Source organism: Rhincodon typus, chromosome 12 (assembly GCF_021869965.1).
Source record: "Rhincodon typus isolate 14 chromosome 12, sRhiTyp1.1, whole genome shotgun sequence".
NCBI classification, from domain to species: Eukaryota; Metazoa; Chordata; class Chondrichthyes; order Orectolobiformes; family Rhincodontidae; genus Rhincodon; species Rhincodon typus.
In genome coordinates this window covers 8,770,998-8,793,771 of record NC_063343.1, presented here as the reverse complement: position 1 = coordinate 8,793,771, position 22,774 = coordinate 8,770,998, and the positions used below count along the sequence as shown (strand labels likewise).

Genomic DNA, 22,774 nt, shown 5'->3' with positions numbered 1-22,774 from the left:
GAAACGTCAGCTTTCCGGCTCCTCTGATGCTGCTTGGCCTGCTGTGGTCATCCAGCTCTACACCTTGTTATCTCAGATTCTCCAGCATCTGCAGTTCCTTCTATCTCTGCGAGAATCTGTGTCTGAATTTACCTTTTCGCCAAGGGGTGCGTTTATGGAATGTTACTATTTTGAACAGTTATTTAGTAATAGGTACTGTATCTATTATTTGGTTAAGTTTTCCAATAGTTAAGTCGTTGTAAATTCCTCTTTCTTTTGTTTGCATTTTAACTGCAGTGTTCAAATAAATTGTGTTCTGCTTAACATCGAGTAGTTTGACCAGTCGCATTGCATCTGGCACACGGGACTTCACATCTATCTTCAAAATAAGAAAATGTTAGGGTCTAGGCTACCTTCTTAAAATATTTTGAGTGGTTCTGGTCTGGTCCATGACAAACAGGTGAAGAGGCAGCTCACTACCAGCTTCTCAAGTGATGGGCAATAGTTGCCAGCCTATCTGTTGTGCCTAGGTCCCCAGAATATAGTTTTTTCTTTAAAAAAAAGCTCACCTTTGCCCTTAATTTTTTCTGTCTCCCAGAAAAGATGTCTCTATTTTCCATTTGTGCTATGTTAACACTACTAGCCAGCTAACAAGAGAGCCATTGGCCACAGGATGCATTCAGACTGGGTTCTGCTTCTGGATTCTGTACAGTACTCCAAATTCATCTCTTCTGGTGCATGGTGATCGAGGAAAGGAATGGGTTTCAGATGGCCATGACTATCAGCCAACCTCATGCATAATGCAATCCCATTAGGGGCAAACATATGCAGCAATTCCACCTCACTCAGCTGTAACTCTGGCGGGGCCTTTAAATATGATCAGGACCCGGATGGCATCAAGACAGGTCACAGGGGTAAAATCAGAAAGTGCAGAGAGAAACAATTAATGTTTCTTGTCCAGTATGACTCCTCCTCAGAAATGTTAACTCTGTTTCTCTCTCCACTGATGCTGCCAAACCTGCTGAGTTTCTCAAGCACTTTCTATTTTAGATCTCCAGTGACCGCAGTATTTTACTCCTATTAGGTCCCACTGGGTCTGCGAAGGTGTTTTTTGGGAGACCCTGAAGCAGAGCTACTGATATTAAGAAGGATGCAAACAAGACACCTCCCAACTTCCAGAGGGATCCCGGAGAAAGAGCAGTGAGTGGTCAGTGTCAGAACATGAAGAGAGGGTCACAAATAGGGAGGGGAATGAAAGACAGGAAAATTGGAAAGGGCAGCTGGAGAGAACAGGAAACTGGAGAGCTGAATGCAAGAGTGGGGAATGCTAGAACTTGGGACAAATGGAAGATGGGGGAGATTATGGAGGGTGTGTAAGTACACAGGTTGAGTGTGATGAGGGACACCTGGAATTCCCAGTGGGACCAAAGGTAAGTGGGGCACACCTTACTGAAACAATGCAAGGTAGCTAGTGCTATTTGCTGTGCCCTACACATACCCACCACGAGGCTGGTAACTTGATGGAGGGGATTTCAAGTCTTGAGGGCACATTTTTAAGGTGAGAGGAGAGAGATTTAATAAAGATGTCAGGGGCAAATATTTTATACAGAGGGTGGATCGCATGTGGAATGAACTTCCCAAGGAGGTGGTGGATGTGGCCACAATTGCAACATTTAAAAGACATTTGGATAAGTCCATGAATAGGAAAGGTTTGGAGGGATGTGAGCCAGGCGCAGGCAGGTGGGAATAGTTTAGTCTGGGATTATAGATAGTAAGAACTGCAGATGCTGGAGAATCCGAGACAACAAGGTGCAGACCTGGATGAACACAGCAGGCCAAGCAGCATCAAGTGAGCACTGACTGGTTGGACCGAAGGATCTGTTTCTGTGCTGTATGACTCTATAACTTTGTAGTCCCCACTTTATTTGTGTCCGTTGATCTTAATGGGGTATGAAACACACAACCCACTGTCTGGAATTGCCAGCAAAATGCGCAAAATCTAAACCTGCTTTAGCTCACGGACCAGTAACTACCCACTTGTCAGCCTCAAACCTTCGGCAGAGCAGAAATAACTCACATGCTTCTCGGTACATTTTGTTCCAGTCATGACCAACCCTGGATCCAGCATGTCCCCTTCCAGCTCTGGAGTCATGTACACGTGGGTTCCTCTGCACTGCACCTTCCTCCCCTCCAAGATTATCGTGGTGTCTATGGCAACTGCATTTGTGTCCAGGGGCTTCTGGGCTGCACTTTGACACTGTATTTTCCCGCACTTGGCATTCCTTCCATGACAAAAAGGGCACATATTTAAAAGTTAACAGGATTGAGAGGAATGGCATCGATTAGTTTCCAAACGCTGCCAATAATTCAACTTCAACCTTTAAGGATGTGAATTCTACAGGAGACCAAAACGTTTACGATAAAGTTGCTTTATTAAGAATGTTAATGTGTATTCTGCAGATGCAGAAGCAGAATTAGACTAGATTCTAACCCCACTGTCTCTATGCCCTACACTTTCATTCAATGCTGCACCTCTTTCACCTCCTCTCCTTTAATCTTTCTTAGATGCCCCCTAATTGATTTCTCTCCCTTCCATGACTTGCTCTCAATCGATTATTTCTCCTACCTTTTCATTGACATGTGTCCCTGTTCTCTTCCCTTACTGCCACAGTCTATTTCTTACCCTTTTCGCTCCCACTTGTTCACTCACATCACTCTCCCTCGAGCATGTCATAAAGTCATAGTCATAAAGATGTACAGCATAGAAAAAGGCCCATCGGCCCATTGAGTCCGTGCCGGTCAAAATTAAGCATCTAACTATTCTAATCCCATTTTCCAGCATTTGGTCCATTGTTTTGTATACCATGGTCTTGCAAGTGTTCATCTAAAAACTTCTTAAATGTTATGTGGGTTTCTCCTCTACCACTCTTACAGGCAGTGAGTTCCAGATTCCCATCACCCTCTGGGTGAAAAAGATTTTCCTCGCATCCTCTCTAAATCTCCTGGACCTTATTTTAAATCTACACCCCCAGGTCATAACCATCCATCAAGGGGAAAAATTCCTTCCTGCCTACCTTATGTATGCCACTCATAATGTTATACATCTCATTCATGTCACCACTCAGTCTTCTTTGCTCTAAGGAAACCAACCCCAGTCTGCCCAATCTCTCTCGAAAACTAAAACTAATAACAGTCAACATCCTGGTAAATCTCCTTTGCATCCTCTCCAGTGCTATCACATCCCTCCTATAATGTGGATTCCAGAAATGCACACAAAGTGAGTAGTCTCCAACTGATAGCTATTCTTAGCAGCTTGACCAAAATAAGGAAATGAAAATGTGGAATTAATCATTATTAATCACTTGTTCAAAAGGTGTTAGTTGCAGCAAGTTATATTACTTGTGATCATAGAGTCATACAGCTTGGAAACAGACCCTTTGGTCCAACCAGTCCATGTCGACCATAATCCCAAACTAAACTAGCCCCATCTGTCTACGCTTGGCCCATATCCCTGCAAACATTTCTCATTCATGTCTAAATGTCTTTTTTAAACATTTAAACTGTATCTACATCCACTACTTCCTCAGGGAGTTCATTCCACACATGAACCACTCTCTGCGTAAAAATGTTGCCCCTCGTGTCTTTTATTAAAATCTTTCTCCTCTCACCTTAAAAATATGCCCCCTAGTCTTGAAATCCCCTACCCCAGAGAAAAGACACCTGAAATTTACTTTAACTTTATCCCTCATGATTGTATAACCTCTATCAGGTCACCTCTCAAACTCCTACGCTCCAGTGAAAAAAGTCCCAGCCTATCAATGATGATGTTCGACGAAGTATATTACCTCAGTCAGATTTTAGCTGTCTATGATTTGATGGCATTTCCCCATTTAAATCTGAAAATCCCAGTTTTAAGTTCCACTCCAGACATTTGGTTGAACTCAAAAGTCAAAGCTAACACCCAGTGCAGGACTGGGGAAATACTGCACTATCTGAGATGCTTTTCAGATAAGATATTTAACTGAGCTCCTGTCTGCTTTCTCACATAGACAGTAAAGATACAGGAGCACTATTTCAAAGAAGTGCAACAAAGTCCTCCCTGGGATCTGCAAGAATGTTTATCGCTCGAACAACACAGAATCACAACAGCACAGAAATAGGCTATTCGACCACGTTGTGCCCATGCTCACCCTCCATATGGCTTCTGCCCCGCCCTCTCCTCAGATCCATGCACAATCCTGCTCTTTAGAATGTTTAGGAAATGTAAAAAAGCCATATGGCATCGAAAGAGGCCAATCTGCCCATCATGTCTACACCAGCCAAGCAACAAACTGCATGACCTAATTCCATTTCCCAACAGACAATCTGTTTCCCTGCAAGTTATGGGATTTTAGGTATACATCTATTAAATGAGTTGAGGGGTTCTGCTTACACTTTCAGACAGTGAATTCCAGATCCCAACCATTCTCTGGGTGAATCACAGTAACTTACCATAGAATCCCTACAGTATGGAAGTAGGCCATTCCGCCCATCAAGTCCATACCGACCCTCTGAACAGCATCACACCCAGATCCACCGCATACCTATCCCTGTAACCCTGCATTTCCCATGGCTAATCCAGCCTGTCTGCACATCCCTGGAGCATGGCCAATCCACCTAACCTGCTCATTTTTGGACTGTGGGAGGAAACCGGAGCACCTGGAGGAAACACACGTAGACATGGGGAGAACGTGCAAACTCCACACAGACAGTCGCCTGAGGGTGGAATTGAGCCTGGGTCCCTGGCGCTGTGAGATGGCAGCGCTAACCACTGAGCCACTGTGCTGCCCCTTCCCGCTAAGGAAAATAGATTGCCCAACGAATGATGTTTGTGGCCGCTTTGCTATCTATTCCCTACAACACAATCCATGACTGCACCCAAGGACACCTCAATGACTATAAAGCATTTTGCAATGCCTTGATTTCTTGAAAGATACCATAAAAATGCAGGTTATTTCTTTTAGACAGTGTGCATGACTCCAGTTGCTCATAAGCAATTGGACAAATGAGGAGATTGCAAATCGTGAGTTAATTTTCCACCTCAGTGCTCTTCTTGGTCCCTGAGGGCAGGTCAAAATGGCAGAGCTGCCAAATTGCTATTGACCATTTGTTGCACTGAGAGCCAAATGAACAGCCCTTCCTCTGCCCCTACCCACCATCCCCAGTTACACAGCACAAATTTGACTAAATGCAGGTGAAGTTACCGATCGCCCTTTTTACCTGGTCTCACATTTGCGGTAACTTCCTCCAGGACCTCTGCCACAGTTTCCGTATGTGTCCCCCGCATTGTTCACCATCTTGAAGCATTCTGCTGGAGCAGCCTGAGCCCCTGAAAATGCGGAAGAGAAAACTCAGTGGGGCACTATACCTTAAATAAACACAATATTTTATAAGAACAGGAAAAGACCATTAAAACAATGAGGGCTACTCATGAATTAAAACAGAAAACATGTATCGACATCCATGCAGAGAGAGAACAGAATCAATATCTATCTACAATAGGCCAATTATTCAAGAGCAATGCTATCTTTTTTTTAAAAGAGCCATAATTGAATCCAGGATTGCTGGGATTTCTACCTACCAGGGCCCCATAGTAGCACACACTGGCTATCGTAAGTTAGACACATCCCATTGTAGCAATAGGCCTGTCCTCCATCACAGCTGGCACCATCCATTTTGTAGAAGTTGGCTGGACAGAACTCGGAGTTGCCAGAGCAATACTCAGGTAGGTCACATGGTCCCGATGATGCCCTACAGACAGTGCCAGGAGCTTTTAACTGTGGGGGAAAAAAGAGAAATCCACCAGTGCATGAGAGTGGAGCTGCTGACAGGAACGCTCTATGTAACACATTGCTGGACCATTCAGAGGTCATATGTCAAATCTGCAGCAGGTAAGGCTATTGGTCGGTCAACCTCAGGTCGTTTCATTGTTATTATGAATTTGAGATGTAGCTCTGGCATGGAGAAGATGCTTCGAATCTGTGGAATAATGTATTAATGGGCATTTTCAATTCACCAAATGTTACTGCATTGAAAGCATGATGATGTAAATGCTTCTGACCTTGCACTTCTCACAACAGATTCCATGAGCGCATTCAGCATTCCTTTTCAAGGTGCAGTTATTAGCATGGCAACAGGGGTTGTTGCATTCCTGAAAAATAAACACAAGAAATGCTAAAGAGCAATAAAGAAACAGACTTTAAAACATGGCCTTCCTGTGGTAGGAAGCCATGTAGATCAGTGAGGTCCATGTTCGGTACCTGGCCAAAATTAAGTGGTCCACCTTTCTCTAGGTAGTTTGAGTAGCATTGAATGTAACATTGTACAGCTGTAACATTGTATCTGGCACTCTGTTCTGTTACCCTGATGCACTTGTATAGCACAATCTATCTGTAAAATGCATAAGACAACACTTTTCACTGTACCTCGGTACACGTGACGATAATAAATCAAATCAAAACAAATGGAATGGTCTATCCCTATTCCCAGGTACAACGCACAGAAAAAAAGAGAGATGGATCTTTGCTGAAATTTACCTGTTGTAACTACTGCAGATAGGTCACAGAGACCTGTCATTTCTTTACATTCATAATGTCTCTGTCACCCAAGTTACATCAGGTATCCACAAGATGTACAGCTGAAATCCCCCATTAAAGAATTAACATGTGACAAAGCATTAGATCATGTGACAGGTTTCAGTATAAGCAGTGGCAGTTTTAAAAGTGGGTTACTCAAAAATCTGGACTATATTACAGAATTGTTACAGTAGAAAATGCAATTTCACCCATTAAGTCTGTACTGGCTCCTTAATGACCATAATGTCATTCTTTCACTCTTTCTCCAGAATCCAGCACATTATTTCAATTTAAATAATCATCCATTACCCATTTGAATGCCTCAATTGAACCCTGCCTCCACTACACATCCATGCAGAATGTTCCATACTCTACTTGCTGTCTGAAAAACTTTCTTCTCACATTACATTGTCTTTCGCAAATTGCTTTAAAATTGTGCCCTATCATTTTTGATCAGTTCACAAGCAGCAACAATTTCTCCCCGTCCTCACTGTCATGAGTTTGAACACTTCAATGAAATCTCCCCTGTGCCTCTTCCTCCCCAAGGAAAGCAGTCATCATGTCTTCTATCAGTAGCACACTGGTTATCATTGCTGCCTCCCAGCGCCAGCAACCTGGGTTTGTTTCCAGCTTCGGATGACTGCCTGTGTGGAGTTTGCATGTTCTCCTGGTGTCTGTGTGGGTTTCCTCCCACAGTCCAAAAATGTGCAGGTTAGGTGGATTGCTACCGTGGGTTTATGGGGATAGAGTGGGATGCTTTTTGGAGTGTCGGTGCAGACTCACTGGGCCAAACAGCCTTTTTCTGCACTGAAGGGATTCTGCAACTGAAGTTTCTCATCCCTGGAATCATTGTATTCAATCTCCTCTAAGCTCTCTCCAATGCATCCACATCTTTCCTGATGTATGGCACCCAGAACTGTACATGGTATTCCAGCTGAGATCTAACCTGTGTCTTATGGAAAATTCAGGTTCACTTCACTGCTCTGATGAAATAAAATCATTCAGTTTCTAAACACTGACCTTGCCTTCCTCTACCATCTGTAGCTACAGCCTCAGGAACAGGCAGACAGCTGCTCTATATTATACAGCTATTTAAGTTGATTCACATAATGAGAAACATAAGTCCTTTGGGAACTGTGCCAGGACTTCTGAACCGAAAACACAATAAGAAGTTTTTTTTAAAAAAGTCCTCACTTGAAAGGTTAAGCTTGCTTTTCTCTGGCTGATGAAAATTGTCAGCAATCTCGTCAGCTTCCTTGCTCATTGTGGGAGCTTGCTGTGCACAAATTCGACTCACTTCCTCTACACTGCAACAGGGTCTCCACTTCAAAACTGCTTTATTGGATTTGAAACGCTTCAGGAAGTGCTGTGGTTCTGAAACGTGCTTGATAACATTGCAAGTTTCCTCTCTCTTTGCCATCATATGGAACAAGTTCACAGGAGTGGGACCCTCAAGAAAGGCTGCTCAAGGTTGATGGGGATGGGCAACAGATGCCAGTGGTACCCACACATCACAAAGAGACAAATCAAAAAGCAAACCATCATAATCTTCCAGACATGTCTGTGCACATTTCAGATTTACAGAAATATCAATACTTTTCTCCTCATCCTGATGAATGGACACTCAGAGAGGGTGCACACACGAAGTAATGCATCTGAGCATTTAATGCTACATTTTGGGCAACCACCTGATTCCCTACCCTGCAAGAACTGGCATGTTCTACGAAGCAAGGGCTCTACTCTGCAAATTCAACACCCAAGATGTGAACGTGAAAATCACCCTCAAAACCTCTGAGATCTTTGGGAGCTTCCTCTATTCCCCAACAGCAACTTCCATCCTTTCAAACTTGGTTGATTTAAGGAGCCAACATACCTCAACTTCTCCACAGTCACACTGCTCGCCTTCCTCCACATAGCCATTCCCGCACCTTCGCCCCCCGTACAGAGTGTTTGTGTCAGGCATGTTGAAGAGACACATCCCTCCACCGTTGTTCAGATATTTCTGAAGCTCCTTCTCATTGCATTTGTTGAAGACTTTGGGAAATGGGTCACTGAAGAATAAAGAATGAAGATAAATGCATTGAACAGCCAGTATTGAGGTATTTGATACATTGTCCAGGATCAGGTGGGTGATACATCATTTCATATCAAAAAAGGACGACCACACTGTGAGAGGCACAATGACAGAGTGGGTCAGCTCAGTCGGCTAGATGGTAGATTCTGTTGCTGAATGAGTTTAATAATATGGGTTCTTATCTCTGCTCTGGCTGAGACAGTCCTTGGTGCACTGCCTCGTTGCATTGCATGACATTGGCAACCATAGGTTGAACAGATTGGGCCTGTACCTACTTGAGTTTAGAAGAATGAGTGGTGATCTTATAGAAGCATGGAAGATCTGGAAGGGAATTGACAGATAGGTGCTAGAAGTTCCCCTTGTGGGAAAGACAGGAACTAGAGGACATAGTTCAAGGTAAGAAGGCTCTTCCTTTAAAATGAGATGAGAAAGATTTTTCGCTCAGAGGATCATGATTCTTTGGAAGTATCTTCCCCAAAGAGCGATGGAGGCAGGGTCATTGAATATTTCTACAACAGACATAGCGAGATTCTTGATTAACAAGGGATTATCCAGGGGTGGCCAGGATGTAGAGTTGGCCCACAAATAAGTCAGTCATGATCTGCTGAACAGTGGAGCAGGCGAGAGGGGCTGAGTGGCCTGCTCCTTCTCCTAGTTCTTATGTTCACAGAGTGATATCATGACACAAAGCATGATTAACAACATTCGGACATTGATGACATTGCATGAACAGACAGAACATACAACGAATGATTCAGACCTTAGGGAACAGCTATGGCCTGATTTGGTTAGTCCAATTGTTGTACATGGAAATATACAAGTTGATCATTGTTGGCGAGGAATGTTTGCGGACCACCAAGGTGCTTGTACAATTCTAAGTCCAGGTCAGAACAAACCACAGTGAAAAGACTGCTTTTCCTTCATGTCCTATGCATACAGTGAAATGCTGGTCCTACAGACTGAAGCTGGCTCACCTCAAAATCATAATCCTCTGCAATGAGAACTCTGGCCTCTGTCTGTTCACATTATATTGTAGTAAATACCGATTCAACTTTACTGAATTTCTGTCACTGACATCAAGGTTGACAACCCTCCAGAACTGACCTGGAGACTCCACGAATAACAGATTCATCTCGAGGATCTTGCTGCGAGCAACTAGGTGAAATATTACGGGGCATGAAGATAAATGTCGAAATTCAGCAAAGATCCTCAGACAGCACCTTCCAACCCCGTGACCACTTCCATCTTGAAGGACAAGGGCAACAGAAACATGGGAACACCACCACCTTCAAGTTCGCCTCCAAGCCACTCAGCATCCTGACTTGGAAATATGTCGCCGTTCCTTCACCGTCACTGGGTCAAAATCCTGGAATTCCCTCTTGAAAGTAGACTACAACAACTCATGAATGCAGCTCACCACCACCTTCTCAAGGGCAGCTAGGGATGGGCAATAAATGCTGGTCAGCCAACAACGCCCAAGTCCCACAAATGAATTTTTAAAACAAGCATGTAATTTTCTCTTCTTCTTCTTCTTCTCAGCCCACATTTTTTAATTATAAAAAGTTCATAAATCAGACATAAAAATAACAGCTGTTTAGCCAACAGCCTCTCCGAGAAGACATGTTTAGGGACTCTCATTAAGGCAGTCAAACTGAGATGTTTCATTAAAGGTTGATGGTTTCATGGGTGTAGGATTTCCTAAAGGCAGTCAGATGAATTCCACTACTTACCAGAAAATGGTATACCTGTAAGGCTTATGAGTTAAAATAGTTTGCAATAGATTTCTACACCAACATTTCCAAACCACCTCACCATCCACTTGCTCAAAAACCTTCTGGAGTTGAAAACAGGACTAATATCTCTCACAGATAGTAGGAACTGCAGATGCTGGAGAATCTGAGATAACAAGGTGTAGAGCTGGATGAACACTGGAGGCCAAACAGCATTAGAGGAGCAGGAAAGCTGACGTTTCGGGCCGAGACCCTTCTTCAGAAATGGGGGAGGGGAAGGGGATTCTGAAATAAATAGGGAGAGAGGGGGAGGCGGATTGAAGATGGATAGAGGAGAAGATAGGTGGAGAGGAGACAGACAGGTCAAAGAGGCAGGGGTGGAGCCAGTAAAGGTGAGTGTAGGTAGGGAGTTAGGGGGGGATAGGTCAGTCCAGGGAGGACGGACAGGTCAAGGGGACGGGACGAGGCTGGTAGGTAAGAAATGGGGGTGTGGCTTGAGGTGGGAGGAGGGGATAGGTGGGAGGAAGGACAGGTTAGGGAGGCGGGGACAAGCTGGGCTGGTTTTGGGATGCGGTCAGGGAAGGGGAGATTTTGAAGCTTGTGAAGTCCACATTGATACCATCGGGCTGCAGGGTTCCCAAGCGAAATATGAAATCCTGTTCCTGCAATCTTCGGATGGCATCGTTGTGGCACTGCAGGAGGCCCAGGATGGACATGTCATCTGAGGAGTGGGAGGGGGAGTTGAAATGGTTTGCGACTGGGAGGTGCAGTTGTTTAGTGCGAACCGAGCGTAGGTGTTCCACAAAGCGGTCCCCAAGCCTCCGCTTGGTTTCCCCGATGTAGAAGAGGCCACAACGGGAACAGCGGATACAGTACACCACATTAGCAAATGTGCAGATGAACATCTGTTTGATGTGAAAGGTCTTCTTAGGGCCTGGGATGGGGGTGAGGGGGGAGGTGTAGGGGCAGGTGTAGCACTTCCTGCGGTTGCAGGGGAAAGTGCCGGGTGTGGTGGGGAGTGTGGAGCGGACGAGGGAGTCACGGAGAGAGTGGTCCCTCCGGAAAGCAGATAAGGGTGGGGAGGGAAAAATGTCTTTGGTGGTGGGGTCGGATTGCAGGTGGCGGAAGTGTCGGAGGATGATGCGTTGGATCCGGAGGTTGGTGGGGTGGTACGTGAGGATGAGGGGGATTCTGTTTTGGTTGTTATTGCGGGAGGGGGTGTGAGGGATGAGTTGCGGAAAATGCGGGAGACGCGGTCGAGGGCGTTTTCGACCACTGTGGGGGGGACGTTGCGGTCCTTGAAAAACGAGGACATCTGGATGTCCGGGAGTGGAATGCCTCATGTTGGGAGCAGATACGGCGGAGGCAAAGGAATTGGGAATAGGGGATAGCATTTTTGCAGGAAGGTGAGTGGGAGGAGGTGTATTCTAGGTAGCTGTGGGAGTCGGTAGGTTTGAAATGGATATCGGTTTCCAGGTGGTTGCCAGAGATGGAGACAGGGAGGACCAGGAAGGAGAGAGAGGTATCGAAGATGGTCCAGGTGAACTTAAGGTTGGGGTGGAAGGTGTTGGTGAAGTGGATGAACTGTTCAAGCTCCTTGCGGGAGCACGAGGCAGCGCCAATACAGTCATCGATGTAGCGGAGGAAGAGGTGGGGGATAGGGCCAGTGTAGCTTCGGAAGAGGGATCTTTCCACGTATCCTACAAAGAGGCAGGCATAGCTTGGGCCCACGCCACCCCCTTTGTCTGTTGGAAGTGGGAGGAATTGAAGGAGAAGTTGTAAAGGGTGAGGACGAGTTCAGCTAAGCGGATGAGGGTGTCAGTGGAGGGGGACTGCTTGGGCCTGCGGGATAGGAAGAAGTGGAGGGCCTTCAGGCCATCTGCATGGGGAATGCAAGTGTATAGGGACTGGATGCCCATGGTAAAGATGAGGTGTTGGGGACCAGGGAAATGGAAGTTTTGGAGGAGGTGGAAGGCGTGGGTGGTGTCACGAACGTAGGTGGGGAGTTCCTGGACCAAGGGAGAGAAAATGGAGTTGGGATAGGTAGAGATACGTTCGGTGGGACAGGAGCAGGCGGAGACAATGGGTCGACCAGGGCAGTCAGGTTTGTGGATTTTGGGAAGGAGATAGAAACGGGCGGTGTGGGATTGGGGAACAATGAGGTTGGAGGCTGTGGGTGAGAGGTCACCTGAAGTGATGAGGTTGTGGATGGTTTGGGAGATGATGTTTTGGTGGTCGGGGGTAGGGTCATGATCAAGGGGGCAGTAGGAGGAGGTGTCAGAGAGCTAGCGTCTGGCCTCGGCGATGTAGAGGTCAGTGCGCCATACTACAACTGCACCTCCCTTGTCCGCGGGTTTTATGGTGAGGTTGGGGTTGGAGCGGAGGGCTGCACGTTCTGTGGGGGAGAGGTTGAAGTGGGTGAGAGGGGTGGAGAGGGGTGGAGAGGTTGAGGCAATTGATGTCTCGATGGCATATCTCTCACTGGTGTCAGCATTAATGTCTGAGCATCAGAAGGAATGTCACACCCATGGATATCAGTTCAGAGTAACAGAATAACATAAACTTTCTGCACATGGTCTCGCTCACAGAAAAACACAAATGAAGATATTTGTAAAGTGGCTGTAGATGTTAAGAAAACAGTTGGTTGGTACTGCAGAACTTGAATATTTCTGCAAATAGAGACAGGCTGTTGAAGGTTTTCAGTGTGCACTCATCAGAGCAAACGCAAGAATATCAAATTCCAAAGAATCTCAACAATGTATCCTACACGAGAAGAGGACACCGAATGTTTTGCATGGTCACAATCATGTGGAACGAGTACGGGTTTACCAAACCCCAAACAAAATGTCTATGATTAGATGTGATTCTGTGATTGGGAGACACTTACTGAATAGTTCTGCGTGACGGTATTAACAAGCAATTTAAAATAATCATTTGAAGTCTTTATGTGGCTCATTTATGCTTGCTAGAAGTGGCACACATTTATAGACAGGGACTTATTTTCTGCAAACAATGTGATATATTCAAGTCTTGCACCTTTATGGAATTAAGAGGGAACCAGGGGAGTCTATATTTTCCAAAGCTTGGCAATATGTCAGCTAAATAGTGTCAACTTGCCAATCAATCAACACTCTTTGCTCCTATAGTTTAATTTGTGATTGCTTACAATTTGGTATTCAGATTGCCCTGATAGGTGAAAACAGGTCTCTGTTTTTAGCGATATTCAGATTCTTTGAAAAAACATTCCACACAGACATGTTTGGGTTGTGCATTGATTAGACCAGGAACAGAGGCTGAGTCTGGAGGTGGCATCTTCTTGATGTATTGGAGGTTTCGACAGCCAGTTGAAGAGCTGGTAAGGGACGAATGATGACTCTTCCAGGGGAACGCCCATCAGGCAGTGGCGGGGCCATGGGGTGGGCCTTCCCTTGGAATTGTGACCCCAGTGGTAAAGTCCCACCTGGACAAGAGTTGACAGTCAATCAGTCCTGGGGGTCCTGAGAACAGTGGGTCAGAAGAGCTCCCAGCAAGTAAAACCCTCTGCCCAGCTCCTTGAGCAAGCCCTGATCAGCGCTACCCTGCAGGGTATCAGTCCCCGTACACGTTGCATGGTGACATGCCCATTTGTAGCTGGGTCAATCCCAGCAGTTTTGAGATGTCCGTCTTAACTGGCCACTTAACGGCTTCATTTAATAGTGCGACAGGAAGGCCCATAGCTTTCCTGACCTGAACCTAATTCTGGCAGAGGCCAGATAGTATCAGGATTTTGGTACACCACCACCCTGCCTAACTAAATGCCCTACCCAGCAACAACATCACCACACCTGGGGCAGACAGGTCTGAACTGGGTCAGAATAGTTTGAGCACTGGTGGGGTGCGGAAGAAGAATCCTAGTAAGTTAATACTCTAATTATTTTCCAAAGATTCCAAATAAGTTTGTAGTATGAGCCAAAGAGCAGTAAACGCTCGGTGTTATGGGGAAAGCATTAATTTGGCAATCATTCTTGGATCAAGATGAATTCTTAGACTAGAGCGAAGTTTGGTATGTCCTTTGAACAAGACAGTCTTCAAGTATAGAGATTTAGACCTAAGATTTGAGTCCCATTCCATGTGAGTTCAGCATAAAAACAAGAGTAGGATAATAGGTTGGCACAACATCGTGGGCTGAAGGGCCTGTACTGTGGTGTACTGTTCTATGTTCTATAGATCAGGGCACCATTCCCTGTGCAGTAGTGAATGAGTGCTGCATTGGCGAAAGTGCCAGCTTTCCAGTGAGGTGTTAGGATGCTCAAAGCCACTTTGGAGAAGCCTTTGAAGTTTAGTTGTTGCTGTTTCACAGACAAACACAACAGGGGGCATACACAGCAGTGACATAAATAACCAGGTCACTTGTTTTATTGAGGTTGACTGAAGGATAAATGTTGATCACAACACACGGAGAAGAATCGTTTGGAATTGTATGATGGAATTGTAAACAAAATCTGAAATAACTAAATGCTGGTGAAACTAGCAAAGTATTATTTCACTCCTAACATACTGGATAAAGGTAGTGGATGAGAAGTGTTGGTCTTTAAGAATGTTTAGTCAGCAGTTCAATCCTCCCTATTGTTTCGCGACTTTAGACACAACAGACACAACATTCTTGATCAGCATCCTTTCATTATACAATGTCTTTTACACAGCTTTCAGGGAAACACCTACAGAAGAGGTAAAATACAGCCAGAATTTCTTTATTATTCATTCTTAATTACTAAATTGCAGATTTCCAAACCCTGTTTTGTACATGTTGATGCCCATAAGGGTTATTGGATACTGGGAAAGACTTTTAATAACTCATAATTTGAGTTATAAAGAGAGGCTGGATAGGCTGGGACATTTTCCCCCGGAGGATAGGAGGCTGAGGAGTGACCTTGTAGAGGTTTATAAAATCACGAGGGGCATCGATAGGGTGAATAGCCAAGGTCTTTTCCCCAGGGTAGAGGAGTCCAAAACTAGAGGGCATAGGTTTAAGGTGAGAGGGGAAAGATTTAACAGGGACCTGACGGGCAACCTTTTCACACAGAGGGTAGAGCGTATCTGGAATGACTTGCCAGAGGAAGTGGTGAAGCTGGGTACAATTATAACACGTAAAATAAATTTGGACAGGTACACGGATAGGAAACATTTACAGGGAAATGGGACTAGTTTGGTTTAGGAAAATTGGACGAGTTGGGCCGAAGAGTCTGTTTCCATGCTGCACGACTCTCTGATTCTACCTTCGAAATCTACTCATGAATTTTGCAAGTTGTAGAAGAGCTGATTGCTACAATGTGGGGGTGAGCCGAGGACTGATGTTGTTCTAACAGGAACCACTGGGGTATTATACCAATGACTGTGCAATCTCACCCAGTGGCTGCGGCCATGATGCATCCTCCATCTTCTGGACGAGCTGTACAGCAGCCATCAGCATCATGGCTCATCCCGAAGTTGTGTCCCATTTCGTGTGCCATGGTAGCTGCAACTCCGATCGCACTGTCCGAGTGATCCTGAGAGAGAACACATCAGTGGCATAAGGAGGATTCCCAGCTTTGTGACTGAAGTGGCTTCTATCTAACATTCATTCCAGGCATGCATTTGTTAAAGTTCGAATAATTTGTTTTTCTCTGTATTAACTGCGATTTTGATAAAATGATAATTAGGATCAATGTGAACCCAGGAAAGAAAGGAAAAACAGAAAGAAGGCAAGAAGAAAAGAAAGAATTTACTTGGCTTGATAAGGTTTCAGAATACTCAGAGATCTTTACTGCCAGTGAAAAGCTTTTAAAATGTCATCACTGTTGTAATAGAAATTCAGCAGCTAATTTTCATAGCAGGCTCATGCACACAGCAATGGGATAATGTATTTTTTTAAAAATGATGTTGTTTGGGTGGTTTAAATGTCCAGTGCATCAGGGAGCATCTTCCACTATTTTTCAAAATAGTGGTATAGCATCTTTTATGCCCCTGATTGGGCAGATGGAGTCACAATTAAACATCTGACCCAAAAGATGCCAGCTCTGAAATTGCAGCGCTGCGGAGTGTCAGACTAGATTTTATGAAGAAGAGTCTTGGAATGGAACCTGAACTCATGTGGCTCAGAGGCAAGGGTGCAGCTTACTGATACACAGTGGGCACATAAGCCAAAGCTGGCACCATTGAAATAACACCCACAAATGCACGTGTTCCCTCTGCACCCCTTCTTTGCTTGTGTTAAAACATGGCTCCATGGACACTGGTCATTTTCCATGCAATAGGCCAACAAGAGAGCACTGCATCCAAGGCTGCTCCTATCCACACTCACTACATACACACCTATCACCCAGTGACCTCACCTCTTCACTGGAAATCTAAAGCTTGAGCACTGCTCCATTGATTGACTATTAAACCCTTGCCCACATTAAGTACGACTGAGGACAAACACGCTGCTACATGCCACGCTGATTCATCCTAACTGATAGTGGCAGTCAATTTTGGAACAACATAGAAAAGCTTCTGGATGCAATATTGGTTTGAATGTCTTTAATGCATTAATAAAGTTCAAATGCTAGTAACATTATTACAAGTTACTGATCAGTCATGCCTTTAATCCTTAACGTAAGATAACTCACAATGGAGGAAGTAATGGCATTGAAACAATTCTGTTCTGTGGTACTAATTGTTCGAACACCATGCCAACCACGTTGATTGATAGATCATAACTACATGAATCTTAACAATGTGAGAACTGCCAACATATCGATTCACTTACCATATTGACCCCTCCTGACTGGTAATCTGAGCACATGCCCATCAGAGGTGCAAACCCAATCGTCGTGCCATTAAAGGAGATCCCCCTAAATCCAAATTCACAATTTTGGAAAGATAAATTGTTGCAAGACATGGGATCCATGTGTTTTCAGCATATCAATATCTGTAATGCCAACCCACTTACTACCAGAGTACAGTCTGCATACCAAACACCCATTGTATCATTCAACCGCACAATAAATAATGCATGAACAAAATTCTGGAGCTTGAATCAAAAGTCTAATTCATGGAGTTGTGGGAACCATAAGATATAACATGGTGGCAGCGGTTTCGTTGCAAGTAGAAGTCAAGCTTTATGAATAATTTTCGTGCTAACTTCATTTGAATTTGACCTAAATTAACTTAATTCCTGTCTGGCCACCAGGTAAGTGCCAGAGGACTGGAGGACAGCCAGTGTGGTTCCACTTTTTAAGAGGGGTGGTGGAAATGAACCAGGAGATTACAGACCGGTAAGTCTCATATCACTGATAGGGAAACTGTAGTGATTGGAACCGGCTGGATGTTGTTGACTACAGGATCCTTGATTGGGGTTATTAACATGGGCGAATCAGGAAAGCCCTGGCTGACCAATGTAAGCAGAGGACCAATGTAAGCATAGAACATAGAACATAGAACATTACAGCGCAGTACAGGCCCTTCGGCCCTCGATGTTGCGCCGACCTGTGAAACCAATCTGAAGCCGAGGATTTAGAATCTCCTCAGTTCAGGTGACTGACTGAGCTGGCTAGCCACAGCACTAGCAAATAAAGGCTGAGTTGGTGATGGGACCTGGCCTCTGTGCCATTGTTTTAGTGTGTAGGCCCCAGACTGAGCCTTCGTGTGTGGACTGGGCCTTCATGTCTGGACTGACAGCTCAGCGTGTAGGCAGAAAGTTTTATGAGTACTGTAATGTGAATTGAGCTTCAAACCTCAGGCTTCACTTGAATGAATTGCAATGCATTTTTACTTTTGGAAAAAAAACAAATCGAAACAGGCTTTTTTTTTGAAAGAGTGCAATAATTTAGATTGTCAAACGTACAAGGTTTGATTTTTCTCTGTGTAACTTGAATTGTATTTAATGTGGGAAAAAAAAACTTGGAGATTTAGAATCTGCTCAGTTCAGGAGAACTGTCTCTGAGCTGGCTGGTTACAGCCAGTGTTCTGCGCACGGGTAAATAAAGGATGACTTAGTGATGGGATACCGGCCTCTGTGCAGTTATTTCAGTGATGATGGGAGAAAGCAGGATGTGCCTGAAGAACATTCGCTTGCAGCAGTTATCGTGGAGTTGGGGTAAGCATTTCTGGCATCATGCCTTTATTTGGACAGCTTGACTCATTTGATCCTGCTGTCAAAGACCGGGCCCAGTATGTGGAAAGAAGATGATATTTTTTCCAGGCAAATGACACTGGGGTGAGACGAAAAGCAGCGAGTAATCCTTCTGACTGCTTGCAGACCCGCAGCATTCTCGGTTATAAGAAGCTCAACTTTCCGAGAGGCACCAGACACTTAAACCTTCCAAGAGTTGATGGAGTTGGTAAAGGAATATTATGACCCCAAACCTCTTCCAATTCTGAGACACTATCAGTTTTATTTGGCAGTTAGAGAACCGGGGGAACATGTTTCAGGATTTTTGACAAGCGTGTGATTTTTGGGTTAACCCTGAATGAGCTGCTGAGAGGATGTTTGGTATGTAGGATTAATGATGGAACTGTGCAGAAGTGCCTACTAACTGACGCCTACCTGGGCTTCAAACAGGCACTACAGTTGGTTTTGTCATTAGAAAAAGAGGATAGTGGAGGAGTATGGGAGATACAGGACATCCCAATGGAAGCGGACTCCCTCACCTGTCCGACTGAGCTTGGGGAGCACCACTTGAGTGTGGACATATCCTGAGCAGAGGAACCCTAGGCCAGCCCACAGCAAAACCCCACAGCAAAGCTAAACCTCGGCAAAGTGGTTTTAAAAAGTTCTTCAGGATCTGGGCTGGCAAGCCTTGCAGTATGTGGACTCGAGAGAGCAAAGAGTCCTACAAGGCCGTGCTTGAGTAAGAAACTTGTAGCCAGTACCCAAGAGAGTGCACACCCTGCAAAGTCCCCCTACATGTAGGTTGGAACAATTAAAATGCTTAGCGACATCCAAATCGGAATCGATTTATAACTAATGTTTGGTTAAATGGTCACCCAGTTTCCATGGAGGTTGATACTGGTGCAGCTGTATCTGTGGTTGCAGAGCCTGTCTTTAACATGATTTGCCTGGGACTCCAACCCTTAAGTTTGTGCAAAACCTCAGCCAGACTAAGAACATACACTGGGGAACCGTTGCAGATTAAGGATATGACTTTGGTTTGAATCTCCTATGAGAAGCAGTTGGTGCAGTTACCAATGATGGTAGTAAAAGGCTCGGGCCCAAGCCTGTTGGGGTGGAATTGGTTGCAAAAGGCTCAGTGAGATTGGTACAAAATTTTTTGATTAGAAAGTGGCTGCCTCAGCGATATCCTAGTGAAATACACAGGAGTATTTTAGGATGGGCTTGAGACTGTCAAAGGCATTTACATGTTGACCAGGAAGCAATTCTGAGATTTTGCAAGGCCTACCCAGTCCTCTTTGCCTCACAGGCAAAAGTAAAGGCTGAAATCAGGAGCTGGAGAGTGAAGGAATCATCAAACTTGTGCAGTTTGCAGAATGGGCAGCACCAGTCATACCAATGGTGAACCCTGATGGCTCAGTTTGCCTTCATGGGGATGTTAGGCAAACTGTAAACCGCTTCTCGCAGCTGGATAATTACCAAACCCTCACATAGAGGACTTGTACGCAAAGTTGGGGGGGGTTCTGTCTTTTATAAAGCTGGACATGAGCCACACCCAACCGGAATTGTGACTGGATGAGGAGTCCCAGAAGTACGTTACAATCAATACCCATAAGGATTTATATCAATATACAAGACTGCCACTTTGAGGTATCATCAGCCTGTGCCCTTTTCCAGCGGATGCTGGAGAGCATTTTACTGGGGTTACTCCAGGTTTCCATTTATCTGGAAGACATACTAATAACAGGGAAGACCAATAAAGAGCACTTGGAGAACTTTGGACATAGTGCTTAAATGTTTCCCCCAGACAGGCGTACGCCTGAGAAGGGAAAAATGTGTGTTCCAGGCACCTGAAGTGACCTACTTGAGTTACAGAGTTGACAAAACCAGGTTACACCCGTTGGAAGAGAAAGTGAGAGCAATCAAAAGCGCCCTGGCTCCCACGTCTGGACCAGAGCTTAGGCTTTTCCTTGGGTTTGTGAATTATTACAGAAAATTCATACCTAACCTGGCCTCCATCTTGGCACCCTTACACCTGCTATTGCAAAAGGGTCAGCCGTGGAAATGGTCACATAGTTTAGAAGTAGCCTTCAGGGAAGTGAAAAGGCAGCTATCGTCACCCAAATGTTGGCCCACAATGATCCGAAGTGCAAGGTAGTTCTGACATCTTTGGTGTGAGGAAGTACCACCAGTACCTTTATGGATGGGAATTTGTCATAGCAGCAGATCAAAAACCCCTGCTAGGGCTACTGAAGGAAGACAAGGCAGTGCCGCCCGTAGCTTCCAGTAGAATTCAGTGTTGGGCCCTCATTCTCAGCGCGTACACCTACAAGTTAGAACACCGTCCAGGAAGCCAAGTGGCTAATGCGGATATCCTGAGCTGCCTCCCACTGGCAGATACTCCACCAGTGGTGCCCTCCCCTGGAAGGGTCTGTTTTGGTTTTTAAACTCCCTGGACACCCTTCCAGATACCGCTGACAATATCTGACTGTGGACACAAACAGATCCTGATCTAGCGAAACTAAAACAGCTTGTGGTAATGGGGGAGACAGAAGGGCCATCACAACCAGGATTAAAACCTTTCTGGACCCAGTGAAACCAGATCACCGTAGAGGACAGCATATTACAGTGGGCAGCAAGGGTGACTGTCCTGTGTAAAGGTCACCATTAGACACCGACTGAACTCCACCAGGGTCGTCCAGGGGTTTCTAAGATGAAGATGCTAGCAAGAAGCTATGTCTGGTGGCCAGGGTTGGATATTGACATAGCTATGTTGGTGGGGCACTGCCCAGAGTGCCAACTACAACAAAAATTGCCACCAGTGGGGCCCCACATTCGTAGGAATGGCTCTTTCCGCTACACCATTGGATGATGGGTGGTATGGAGCTGTTCCTTATGTGACGAATGCCACATTTGACTTTAGGAAATATTCAAATTGTCTGCTGGCAAATGACGTCTCATTGTCCGTGACCAGTACTTCCAGGAGACTGTGTAATGCGAATCATGCTTGGAGCTTCTCAATTGTCAACCCTGAGTTTGCCAAACAAATTTTACGCACGTCCAACCACTATGAATGGGTGTCCACAATGACCAGGGACATTGGTTCGATGATAGGGCTGGCATAGTTGACACGCAACTGGTCTAGCGGAAAGAGCAATCCAAAAGCTGAAGGCAGACTTAAAGAAGCAGCCGACAGCGTCCAATTGATACCAACCTGTCCGGGTTCCTGTTCAATCATAGGACCACTCTGCTCGCAACAAACAGGGATAGCTCCTCCAGCAGAGCTGCTGATGGGGAGAAGGCTCTGCACTAGGTTAAACCTGATATTTCCAGACCTGGTGAGGGGGGGGGGAAGGGTGAAATGGCAGCAGGAGCACCAATATCAGCCAAATGCCTCCTCTAAGCGAGAGAGACAGTTTAATTCAGGGAACAAAGTATGGTGCTGGAACCTCGGAAATGGCCCTGTGTGCATGCGAGGTGAGGTTGATGCGAGGTCAGGTCCCGTAACTTACAAAGTTTGGGTAGGTGATGCAGTCCTGAACAAACACATGGATCATCTGAAAGCTGTTACCTGGCAAATGGGGCACGGGCAAAACATACGGGGCCCCTCAGAACAGCCAGAAGGCGCAGCAGAAATTGCAGGTTCTCCCCCTCCACCTAGTGTCAAGGAAACCTCGGAGTCCAAGATGGATATAGCCTCGATGCGGTTACTACCAAAAGAAGACAAGGAAAATTTCCCGAGATGCTCCAGGCGCAAGATACGGGTTACAGTCCAGTGCACACTGCCCGTGTCACTGTCTGAGTGAGAGGAACTGGACCGGGGGCAAAATTTTTGCAAGAGAAGCTACAAGAGAAAGACCAGGCCTACATCCCCGGACTTGGGGTGGAGGGATGTGGTGACTGGAACCAGAAAATCCTGAAGGAGTGAATTTAATATCCACTTGGAAAGCCATGGGTTAATTAGGCTTAGCTTTGTCAGAGGGAGATCATGCCTAACAAATTTGTTTGGGGCCTTTCTGCACTGTATGAATTAGTGACCCAATAAACAATCGCACAAAAGTAAAATGATGAATGGTGTCATGGTAGTATTCAGGAAGTTCAAGCAAAAGTGCAAACTGACATTCAACAGTATTCCAAAAGGCACTAATGATGAATTAAAGACAACAAGGTGCAGGGCTGGATGAACACAGCAGGCCAAGCAGCATCATAGGAGCAGAGAGGCTGACGTTTCGGGCCTAGACCCTTCATCAGATGAAGGGTCTAGGCC

The 22,774-nt window shown here is 45.3% G+C and overlaps 1 protein-coding gene across 2 annotated transcripts in view; it reads right to left on the bottom strand.

Moving 5' to 3' along the window:
* Positions 1 to 22,774, bottom strand: part of LOC109915822 (disintegrin and metalloproteinase domain-containing protein 19) — a 75,776-nt gene that overhangs the window by 27,818 nt on the left and 25,184 nt on the right. For both annotated transcript variants that reach the window (XM_048604036.1, XM_048604037.1), the window contains 7 exons: positions 17,164 to 17,248; positions 15,783 to 15,922; positions 8,467 to 8,644; positions 6,080 to 6,169; positions 5,600 to 5,795; positions 5,239 to 5,347; positions 2,057 to 2,261 (listed from right to left, as the gene is read on the bottom strand). In XM_048604036.1, the coding sequence (XP_048459993.1) occupies positions 2,057 to 2,261; positions 5,239 to 5,347; positions 5,600 to 5,795; positions 6,080 to 6,169; positions 8,467 to 8,644; positions 15,783 to 15,922; positions 17,164 to 17,248 (1,003 nt within the window). The remainder of the gene's footprint in view (positions 1 to 2,056; positions 2,262 to 5,238; positions 5,348 to 5,599; positions 5,796 to 6,079; positions 6,170 to 8,466; positions 8,645 to 15,782; positions 15,923 to 17,163; positions 17,249 to 22,774) is intronic.